The sequence below is a fragment of the Megascapheus bottae genome, chromosome 10 (assembly GCF_031878675.1).
Source record: "Megascapheus bottae isolate mThoBot1 chromosome 10, mThoBot2.hap1, whole genome shotgun sequence".
Classification (NCBI taxonomy): domain Eukaryota; kingdom Metazoa; phylum Chordata; class Mammalia; order Rodentia; family Geomyidae; genus Megascapheus; species Megascapheus bottae.
Window position 1 is genome coordinate 33,196,225 of NC_143518.1, and position 12,167 is coordinate 33,208,391.

Genomic DNA, 12,167 nt, shown 5'->3' on the forward strand with positions numbered 1-12,167 from the left:
TTTTTTAGCCTTGAGACATCACCCTCCATTGCTCTACATTAAATCCTATTTCCTGTATTATAATCAAAGGCTGTGGACTTCTGAACAATAACTTGGACTCCCCACCTCCCCCACCCCCTACCCCCAGGAATCTTCTCTGCTCATTTGTTTTCTTCACACTGTTAGACTCAATAGTCAATGGCAGCAGTTACATGTTTAAACAACCATGATTAATTGATATGCTGGTGTTTATTTTGCCAGTAAAGGTCAGAATCTGGGCCATTTGGTTTAAATCAAGTATGACAGGGTTCTAATTAAAACTATGTGCATATGTATCTATAATACATAATAAATATGTACATGATATATATTATGTACCACATAACAAGCCATCCAGAAACTCACTATATAGCCCAGGTTGGCCTTGAACTTGTGATCCTCCTGCCTATACCTTCTGAGTGCTGGGATTTCAAATCTTTTTATCGTGGTCCATAGAACATATTACCTAATAACCCTCTGCCCACATACATTCTGATAATTAAAGCAAAAATTTCAGAAAATAATAGTTAACTTTCTAAATGTAATGCAGTCGAGTACATTTGTCTATTTGATATGTCCATTCTTTTCAATTCAATGCTATTTGTCTATTCTAGTTATTTAATTTAAAATGTTAGGTCAGAATATGTTGAATTTACTTTATAAGGCAGTACTAAGTCCTGATCAACAATCTGAAGAAGACATTATACAAAGTATATGGTTTGGATTTGGTAATGTAGGACTTGAGGATTGGTTAACACTTGCTAGACAAGTACTCTAACACTTGGGCTATGCCTCTGACTTTCATGTATGTACAGTTGAGATAAGAACTGGCTGTCTACCCGGATTGGCCTTGAATCAGGCACCTTTTGCCTGTGCCTCCTGGGTTGCTAAGATTATAGGAGGAATGAATTACCACACCTACTCATCTAGGATATTTCATACAAATAATTTTCAAAAATAGGAAAAATTATGAGAAAGATCTTTGAATGCCATATTCAGAGCTTTTCTCAAAGATTATGCAATGCTGCTTATTTTCAAGTTGATCTTCAATTTACCCCTCAGGACTTAGATTGTGTCTCAACAGGATTAGATGCAGTTCAGGTTAATTTTGGTGGAAATACTCTTTGAGTAATAAGAATCTCGGACAGGCTAGAAGATAAGAATAAACAAGCCTGTCCAAACACAAACAAATGAATGACCCCAGGTGGGATCCAAAATTTAGCTTACCTATTTATTAAGACATTGGAATAACATTTGTGGAATTACCAGAATTTAGGGAATAATGTCTGATGGATAGATCCCCTTTGTCATTTTCGACTTTTATCCTTACTCAATCTCTGTTATGATTTAGATATGTGATCTTTCTGATCACTTTTAACACCCTTCCATACATATAATTCCATAGAGTATACAGTAATTATTTGTGTGTTTTACTTTTTGACATTTGAGAGATAAGTTCTCACGATGTACTGAAGGCTAGGTACAAATTCTCTATCCTCTGCCTCAGCCTCAGCTGGGATTGCAGGCAATAGATGCTTGCGTGTTTTGATTTATCTAAGTGATAATTTTATGTTCATCCTTCAGCATGGGGTGGGGAGTAGAGCATGGTGATGAGTGGCTTTTCATGCCTCTACTGCTCACTCATATTTGGACCTTGAGAGCAAGGAGAGTCTCTTTTCTGAATTTTTAGCATCTATCCATCTGGCATGTGTGTGGTACTCACATAACAGTACACTTCCCCCCACTGTGAATGAGTGTGGGATTATCTGGTCTCCAAGATCCCTTGTCAAAATCTCTGACCTGATCTGAAGAAGACCAAGTCATTTTGCTTCCCTAGAAGCCCCACTCTTGGCCTTGCCCTGCCTGACATTACTAACTTCCAACATGAATGTCCTGTTTACCCTGGCTGAAGCAGAAGTTGAATGTTGTGGTAACAGTGATTTGGAGCCAGCCCTGTAATGATGCTGTGACTGCAGTCAGGAAAGATTCCAGCCTCCACCTCAAGCAAATCCTGCACTGTCTCCAGCCTGCAATTTCCTGGGAAGCTCTTGATTGGCCCAAAGAGCCCAAGAGGGCTGGGAGGAAGCTTGTATTTATTCTGCAAGAGGGGACGGCAACCCTAGACAAGTGCTGAAGTTTTCAGAGACCGGTTCTGCTGTTAAGAAGTTTTGTGTGCAAAGCTGCACTTGCCAAAATGTGTAAAGGACTTGCGGCTTTGCCCCAGTCATGCCTGGAAAGGTGAGAACCAAATGATTTTAGTTTAAGAGATAGAGATATTGTGAGTTTTTACTTGAAGTCTACCACCCTAAGGTAATAGAGGCATTGTGATTTGTGAGTCTGTTGAGGTGTTTGATTATGGGTTCGAATTGTCTCCTATCTATAAACAATAAAGGTTTTGAAAGATCTAAACTGGGAGACTGACATAGTATGAGGTAGTCCCTGCATCATTTACAGTTCAGAAGAACATTCCAAGATGATAGCTATTTTAAAGGTGCTTAGAGTAAAAAATAATGTGTATATTTTTCTTTTCCTCTTTTTCCTTTTCTTTTTTTATTCTTCATTTTGAGACAAATCTCCCTCTACAGCCTAAGTCTGGCTAGAAGCTCACCTTGTAGCTCAAGCTAACCTAAAACTTTTGATCCTCCTGCCCTAAGTGTTGAGATTATAGATATATGCCATCATGCAGACTTCAGAGTAAAAATAAATCTGTGTTTAAGAATGTAGATTCTAACAGCAAATTAAATAAAAAACATGCATCCAATCATTACTGTATAGCTCTGATCAGTATATTTAACCTCTCAATTTTTTTATCTGTATGATGAGGGTATTTTAAAGTGTCTACCTTAAAGTATGAGTATCAAGGACCTGTATTAAGGCGATCTGTATTAAGATGATCTGTATTAAAGGGATTTCTCATTGTATCATCATTCTATTACACAGAAGTATTAAATATGCTAAGTGAAAGGAAAACCCTTGGAATGCAATGTTTATTGATTGCCTAGAGTTCCTAGGTAAATGGAGCAACTCTTCTGTTGCTGTCTGGTTGTGCTTTCACTAGAAAAAATTCTGGAGGGAATCTTAAGTAACTAAAAGTAAATAGAAGCACAAATATTCTTTAGAAAATTTAACCTACCAATCTTGCAGAGATAGGGATGTGTCTCCTTTTATTAAGAATGGAGTTGATCAAATTTAGTTTGATCCTTCATTACTGAAAAAATAGATTCTTATACAATCTAACGCTATCCCTACAGGCACTGGGAATGATTGTCTAAGGAAGTCATATTATTACCTAGTGGGCCATCTGAATTTCTGTCCTTTTGAAAAATTGAGTCTTCTTTCTGATGGTTCTCATCCTAGAAACTTCAAAATGTTTTCAACCAGATTACAATACAGTATTATAACTATTTTCTTTCCCCAGTAGTATTTTCTAGGGATTGTTAAACTCCAAGGAGTCCTATTTCCTGTTGTAAAAGCATAGATTATTTATACAGATGCACAAAAAGAAGCTGGCACTGGTTAAGTAACAATAGATAGTAAATAGGGTGCTTGCTGGCCACTGGACCATCCATGGAGAGGAAGATGGGTCTCACTGCTGGCTGCTATTTATTGCTGCTCCTTTCTCTTACCGGCTCTATATAGAAAGCCCAAGAAAGAAGCAGAACACAGATCTGAAAGGCACCTACATTTCCTTGAATTGAAGATGATACAAAATGCTTTCTTTCTCAATATTTGTAACTCTGGGAACTGTGACTTGACTTTTTCCACAAAGTTAGTGGATCATTTTACCCACTTGTTATTTGAAATGATTACACACTTATATACAGTAGGTAAGTCTCTCATCATTCACTGGTGAACAATCAACTGCAAACTGATTGTATGACCATCAGTCTGACAGTAATTTCAGCATCCTATGAAATACTGCTTGGTTTCTGGTGAGCAATCAATGTTTGTTACAAGTTTGGCATCATTGTGAATTTTGCCCTATGTATTTTTGTGAGCCTACGTGTTTACGGAGACACCCAAATGAAACATTGTCCAATTATTTCTAGTACTGTTTTGTGTTTGGTTCTCTGTCAACATTAATGCTGAATCACTTCGTGAATCTGTTTTTCATTCTTCAATGCCTAGGGCTATACATATATGAAGGAAATGTTTCTACTCTCAGCTATACCCTGAATGCCCAATGTTATGAGTCTTTTATTAACAGTAAATTCCTATGAACTGTGAATGAGTAAATATTCATGCAGGATGTCAAAAATAGACGAAGAATCAAACTCTTTTAAATTTATTTTATTTAAATGTATTTCTTTTACTACCTTTAAGGAGTTGTACAAAGGAGTTATACAAACATGTCAATTTATGAGTACTCTTCATCTTGACCAACATCATACTTTTTGTCATTCTCCCCCATCTCTCCTTTGCAGGATACTATACATTCTAGTTAGTTAAGTAACTCAATATAAAAAAAAAGTAAATAAAAGTGAGAGGTCAGAGAGATCAAACTACTATTGTTATTTTTAGTTGACTGAGTTTTCTAACTAAATGGAATGTGTAGAATCCTGCAATTATACTTTTTTCGTGGTTTGTAACTAGAATCATATTTCTAATGGCAATGCTGCCTGAAAGAAGTGTTATGAAGGAATGGCTCTGTGAAGTTGTGAAACTGCTGGCACACCCCATTGGAAAGGAGCAAGGTCTCTCTGTGCTAACGTCACTTGAGCAAGTATTTTCCAAGTGGAGCCTCCTATGGCTCTACAAGACACTACCAACTCACTCAATTCCTGGCTTCTATCTATATCTGAGCAACAAAAGGAAGTTGGATATACCTCAATGTCTTAAAATTTCATATAAAATAGGGGGTCAATGAGTATGCATTGTAAAACAAATCAGTGTTTGTTGTCATTGTTGGTTGCCCTGAGTTTCTTTTTGCTCAAGGCTAGCACTCTAACATTTAAGGCAGGGCAACAATTCCAGCTCTTTCTGTGATTAATTGGAGATAAGAATCTCACAGACTTTTCTGCCCAGGCTGGCTTTGAATTGAGATCCTTATATCTCAGCTATCTGAGGAATTAGGATTACAGGCATGTGCACTGGTCTCTGACATAAATCACTTTTTACTGGAAAGAAATTCTAAAGAATCAAATGGCAACCTGTATAATATTGCAATACAAAAAGTGTTCTGTTATTTTTAATCTAATGAAAAGACTACTGGTTAGTCTTGGTCATGTCCTAGAGTAAGTTACCTTACCTTCCCTAGACTCTATTTTCTAATTTAACAAGTGACAACATATCACTTCGTAGGTTCATGTGGTCAGACAAATATACTTGATTTCACTGATAGGTGAGAGATACAACTGAAAGCATTGCTTTTCTAATTTATTTTTCTGAAAGTTTGGGAGAAAAGTGGAATAAAGATCCAGTCCTGGATCTACCTGCTAGCTAATTCTAGTCAGGAAAAGGAAAGAGAAAGACAGCCTTTTAGACCAGACAGACAGAGCCAAAGGTGCAAATAAATGAAGGCTAGAGTGCACAGTTAGTTTGGCTGGTGCTATGACATCAGTCCCGGTCAACTTCAAGAGACAGCCACATTTGGGTACAGTCTCCTGAGCAGCACATCTGTGTTTCATTGTGCCATGATTTGGATGTAGTTTGTCTCCCAAAGATGTACGTAACAGCAGTTTGGTCTTCCACCAGTGTGGTCATATGCTTGTGGTGTGAAACCTGATGTAGAGATGGGGCTATGATCACTGTAAGAAAATTCTTCAGATAATCAGCTAACAGTTACGAATTTATTTGGACTCTTGGTTTGGGAAGTTCCTTCTCTGACTGATTGGCTCCATTACTTTTGGGCCTAGCACATCATGGTAAGAGTATATGGCAGAGCCAAATGTTAAACCTTATCAAGAAGGAACAAAGGGACAGGTGAAGGGAGGAGGGTCTCATAGTCAATTTTTAGGGTAAGTCTCCAGTTACATAAAGATCTCCTAACAGTGCTTCCCTGGACACCAAGACTATTACAGAAATCTTTCAAGATGAATTGTGATCTGGGGATGTGTGGCTCAGGGATGAAGGGCTTACCTGGTATTTGTGAAGTCTTTGGTGCTACATTGTATCACCACCACACTAGGCCACTTGAGTGTTTTCTATGCTTTCCCCGAGGATTGGGAAGAACAATAGAAACTAAGATTTTAGGGCACAATGGGAGAAAAGGCTCTGTAGGGTTAAATGAAGAGTGATTCTGGCTGCGAGAAAAGGAAAGAGGGAATTGGCAGGAAAAAAAATGTGAAAGAAAACCTCCAGTATTACTATAATTTCATTAGAAAAACCTTCAGAACAAAGCATGTCTTGTTTCTAATGATGCTTTGCCTTTGGCTAGTGGTGAATGTAAGGAAATGGCTCTTTCTCATGAAGCTACTATTACAACTGCTTTAATGAATTACATTTTACCTTATACCTTGCTGCTCCCTTCCAATCATTCTTTCATTTAGTCTGGGCTATGTTGAATTACCAGATGCCAGTTTGAACTATTTTCAGATCCCAGAAGCTTATATTATCAAGTGTCTCTGAAAGGTTATCTAATTTGTTTTTCCTTCCTCAGCAAGAATTATACATCGAGAAATAGATGGTATCTAGGGAAAGTTTATTTATGTTTCTGGGGCAGGGCTAATGGATTTTGTCTGTCCTGTTGGCCAGAAAGCCAAGGAGCTAAACCGAAATTAATTCACCCTGGACCAACCATTACAAAAAGGAACAAGGATATGAAGGAAAGCCAGGAGATAGCAGGTTCCTATCTCTTTCTTACTTTAAAGTTTCAATCAGTTCTCAGATAACACTGAGTCTGTATCATATTTTATTTTTTGTACCATATTTTAGAGACTGAGTCAGTCACCCAGTAGATCAAAACGATAAAAGCTGAATTATTACAGACTGAGAAAGTTACTCCTACTTCATTTTAGGAATACAAAAGTGAATTCAAGAGCCGGTGCTGTGGCTCACACCTGTAATCCCAGCTACTCAAAAGGCTGAGATCTGAGGATGGAGGTTCAAAGCCAGACTAGGCACTAAAGAATGTGAGACTCTTATCTCCCATTAATCACTAGAAAACAGGAAGTAGGGCTGTGGCTCATGGGTAGGGCGGTAGCCTTGAGCTGAAGACCTCAGGGACAGCACCCAGGCCCAGAGTTCAAGCCCCAAGACCCACAAAAAAAGTGAATTCAAAATCCATCCTTGCCTTCAGCAAAGAATAGTCATCATACCTCTTCCTCTGTTCTTTTCTACCAGTGTGAACTTAGAAAAGCCATAGAACCTCTCTGAACTTCATTTCCTCAGTGAGAATATTTATCCTGTTGGAAAGAAATGCTGTTAAAAAAGTAAACAAAACAATGCACACATGACTAGTTTTGCTAGTTTTGCTAGTTGAGCTTTCACCCTTCTTTTACTTCTTGTAGATAGTCAGAAAAATGGCATTGAAGTTAGTCCACCAGATATCAAGTCTTATTATTCTTTGTTGATAGTTAACTTTGCTCATAATTAACTTTGTTCTATTTCTTGGAGTTTAAATTTTCTGAGGACTGGGAGGCAAAGGTAAATCAAGGACAAGGACACATGACTTTGGAGGTACAACACCACTGTGCCTCCTGACTGTGGCACATTTTTCTGCAGTCTGTGGACTGTGGTCCACAAATGCCATCTGAGCGTTGCCCACAGAGACACTTGATCATTTTACAAGTGAAGAGATGCCATGTCAAAGGCCCAGATGAGAGAGGTCAGGCCGGTTTCCTAGGTCTTTACATAATTAACCAACTTTCATTTCCCACCTGGGTAGAACCTAGTCTTCCCGGAACCTAGCCTTGGTAACATACGCATACAACTACAACTTCAAACCGTAATGTGGACATCTGGTTTGCCTTTGGACCACGTATTAGAGATTGGCTTTTTCTTAGAAAATCTGTAGGTACTATCAACTTAATTACAATAGGCATGCATTTTCTACACAAGTGATATCCATGCATCTTTGGGCTCATTTACTTAGACCATCGGTTCTCCTGGAAAGGGCAAGTAGGGTATTTCTTAGCATAACATTCTACTTAGCCATCTTTTTAGCCCTTCAAAATGGAAATATCTAAATATCTCAGGCTTCCAGGCATTCATCCAAGCAGATTTTGACAGTAGGAACTTGATGAACATGTTGGCTTATGAACAACAAAGGAGGCCAGGCCTATCATTTCATCTCCCCCGTATCTTCCTTCCCAGCTGCTTCCCAAACACATCTCAGAACAGCATCAAGCCCAGCTGGACACAGTCTCACTTAGACCCTTGAAGTTCTCTACATCCTAGAAAGATATTAAAACTATCCCGTTCCACTCAGAAGAGGCACTGTAATATGAAGTAAAGTGCTTGTGAGAATGTGATGTGCTCAGCTCTGCAAGTGTTTATTATTAGTAGTAAAGCGTGGTGAGCTATTTGGGTCAAGCTATTACTTTTTTTTGATAGTTTTGCTGTGCAGAACATCTGTTTCTTGATGAGGCCCTTGTCTCTGGGATTCAAGAGGTTTAGGGAGAATCAAGATGTTCCATTAAAAAGTAGCTTCCTGTATTTTGGCAACTTATTTTTAATGATGGCTTACAAGAGAAGCGTAAGCACATGGAATGTGGGACCAAATGACTTAGTTGGGGAGTTTCTCAAAAGGCATAGTGGTCTGGTAGTTTCTAAATCACAAAGTTCTAGAAACTTAGAGCTAGCTTCTGAATGTCCTATCTCTAAAACTAGTATGTCATCTGAACAGGCTCGTATACCTTTTTAGGCATACACTCTGGATTGGTGTGTGTGTGTGTGTGTGTGTGTGTGTGTGTGTGTGTGTGAGACTTAGGTAAAATATGGATTGTCAACATCAGAGATATACAAACAACTAAAAGTGTACTCAAACTTAGCAGGAAAGAGTGACTTTTCTTTCATAGAGATGAGTATAAATTGTGAAGACCATTTTTCTTTCTCAGGCATAAATGTCTTTCTTTCTGTTATGCTTTATATTTTATGCTGAATAAGAAAAGAAACTTTTGGTCCATTTCCTCATATACAATTCTAATATTAAGTTTTTTACACCAAGAAATTCTCTAATTGTTATATGCATTCATGAGGCATCTATGTTACTTAGTTCATTTTCTGTATCTATAACAGAATACTTCAAACTGGGTGATTTATAAAAGAAAGAAATTGATCTCAACTCAGAGCTTTGGAGGTTGAGAAGTCTAAGGGCATGATTTTCACATCTCATGTGGCCTTAAAACTTGGAGGTTCAGAAAAAAGCAGGAAAGAAAGGAACAAAGAACGAGAGGAAGACAGAAAGAAAGAAACAAAAGAAAGAGAGAAAAGAAAGAGGAGGGATTGGGGACGTGGCTTAAAGATAAAAAAAGAAAGGAGAGAAAAAAAGAAAGTAAATGAAAGCAAGCAAACAAGAACCTGCATGGAAGAACTAAAACTAAGAGTGACCGCCTCAGTCTGGAACCAGCTGATTCATAGTAACTAATCTAGTCCCATGAGAGCTGTATGAACTAATCACCTAATTACTGTTTCTATACTTCTCAGCACTATTTTATATACAGTAGGAACCAAATTTCAGCACAAATTTTGCAGAGGTAAAACTACATTGAAACCAGAACAGTGCCTTATGAATAAACTCAATACGAACCCTACCCAGAGTTAACAGTCAAACTCCACAGGCTAAGGATTCAATCTGACAAAACTGGTCCCACTTCAGATGCTAATTATACATTTTGCCATAAACAGATTTCCCACAAGTCTTTCTTTGAGTGCAATAATTTTATATAATGGCTCATAAAATTAAGGGTAATATTTACATACTTATCATACAGGATATTACCAAAGTTAATCAATAGATAAAGAGATGCAAGTGCCAAGGTATTTGGGAAAAGATGTAAAACTTACATGACCTCTATGGCTGTATCATCCCATTGAGACCATGGTATGTCATCATGGATGTGCCTAGAAGGTCAATGAAACCTGTACTTCAGAGAGTTGTCTGAAAGCATCCTCATTTTGTTCACTTTCTATCATGGTAACAAATATCAAATACATATATGCTTATAAAGAGAGGAGAGGGCCGGGAGCATGGCCTAGTGGTAGAGTGCTTGCCTAGCATACATGAAACCCTGGGTTCGATTTCTCAGTACCACATACACAGAAAAAGCTGGAAATGGTGCTGTGGCTCAAGTCATAGAGTGATAGCCTGAGGAAAGCCCAAGGACAATGACCAAGCCCTGAATTCAAGCCCTAGGACTGTCCAAATATTAAAAAAAAAGAGAGTGGGAGAAAGAGACAGAGCGGGACAGAGACAGAGACAGAGAGACTGAGACTGAGGAGAGTTATTTCCCCTCACACTTATAGACATTTCCATTCATAATCCATTGGCCTTATTGCTTTGGGCCTATGGAAAGGCAGACCAGGAAAGCAAGGTTGAAACAGCAGAGCAAAAGTTTTGGAAAGTATTGATTCTCATACTGTGTATGATCAGGGGATGGAGGATGAGAGGGAGGAAGCAGAAGTTGCTTGATCCCTGTGTGGGGAACACCAGTGACATAAACCACCTACTCAGCCATGATTTCTAAAGGTTCCATTTTCTCCCAACAAGGTCATGGGTGAGAGACCAAAACCTTACATGGGCCTTTGGGAGGCACCTATACCAATCATATAAGCATGATTGATTATTATTAACTCAGTACCTTTGTCTCCTCTCGCCCTCCCCAAAAGATGGGTTTCTAAGCATTACTTTATCTTTCTGATGATCAGTCACTATCCAGGACCACAGCAACTGTCTTCTTATAAGGAAAAAAAAAAGATGTTCCAATCACTCAGGAAATTCCAAGGGCTGTTGGAAGCCTGTGTCAACAACCAGAATCCAAAACCAAATGTTAGAACATCTCCATTACTCCGGAAATTAAAGGGATGTAGGCCAGGAACATTCCTTATTACGCCACAGTCTAATTCCTGCTCCCTGGCCATGAACCCCTTACAGTAAAATAATTAGAAAATCAAGATCCTGGCACTCTATTAGGATCCCATTTCATTTTTAATGGCTGATTCAATTCATCATCATATAATATGGAAATGTCAGCCAGGTTTGCATGCCCCCTACTTTGATACTGTCAGATTCCAAAAGCGAGAGGGGTCTCAGAAACATATGGATTTATGCTCTCTGGAATCTGTCCTATTTGAGCTATGAGGTATCATTTGTTACTCTGAGACTCTTTTGAAGTGGTAACATGGTGTTAGGTATCCTTCATTTCAAGCTCCTTTTTAAACATTTCTTTGCCTCTGCTACTATTCTCCTTCATCACTTAACACCCCAAGTGTCTTTTTTTTAAGTTTATGTACTTTGGGAAAGAGATAGTATGTTTGCCTGCCATCTTGGTCTTGAATTTATAGCCCAGAAAGAGCCTGCTCATCAGTTCACTTCCATTCATACATAGACACAGGCCTAGTGGCTTCCTTTTACCACTGCAGACTATAGCTGCAATCCCTCTTAACCCCAGTTTCACCAAATTAAATTAGATGACTGCAGAGTCCCTTTCAGTCTTGTGGAATCACCAGTATTCCCAGTATGGCATTTGTCACTCTATCTGTTGACCATCCCATGAAGTAAGGGGCGGGAAATAATGTAAGATGATGTGGGGGAGAAACATAAAAAGCATAATAGCATAGGAAATTTTTCTCATTGTTTTTTTTTCCTGGACACATATACAATTCAGCCTTCTGGACCCATTTGTTAATCCTTCCTTGGTTGTACTGACAGTCTTCCAACAAGATGTCATTCATTCATCTTGGAACCATTACTTTCTCTCACTCATTTACTCTCATTTATGTTGAGTGTGAGGGCACACTTCTGGAGGTGTGTAAGCCCCCTTTTCATGAATTTATCTCCTTTCATTTTAGATAACCAATGCTTCAACTGCTTGGTCCCCTTCCCCCACTGAGCTATCATTCAGAGAAAGATATCTCGCTGCAAATTGTTGAGCATCTTTGGTTATAAAGTATATTCCTTGTTCTGAAGACATGACAGTCAACCATCTAAATCTGCACACATCTACTCCTATTCTTTTGTAGACCTCTAAACTTGACACCAAACGCCAGGA

General features: G+C 38.5%; 1 protein-coding gene across 1 annotated transcript in view; it reads left to right on the forward strand.

Moving 5' to 3' along the window:
• The first annotated feature begins 2,117 nt into the window (after positions 1-2,117).
• Rgs5 (regulator of G protein signaling 5) overlaps positions 2,118-12,167 on the forward strand; it is a 36,896-nt gene continuing 26,846 nt past the window's right edge. Inside the window, exon 1 of the mRNA XM_090340580.1 lies at positions 2,118-2,256. Coding sequence (XP_090196706.1) covers positions 2,213-2,256 — 44 coding nt within the window. The 5' untranslated portion in view covers positions 2,118-2,212. The remainder of the gene's footprint in view (positions 2,257-12,167) is intronic.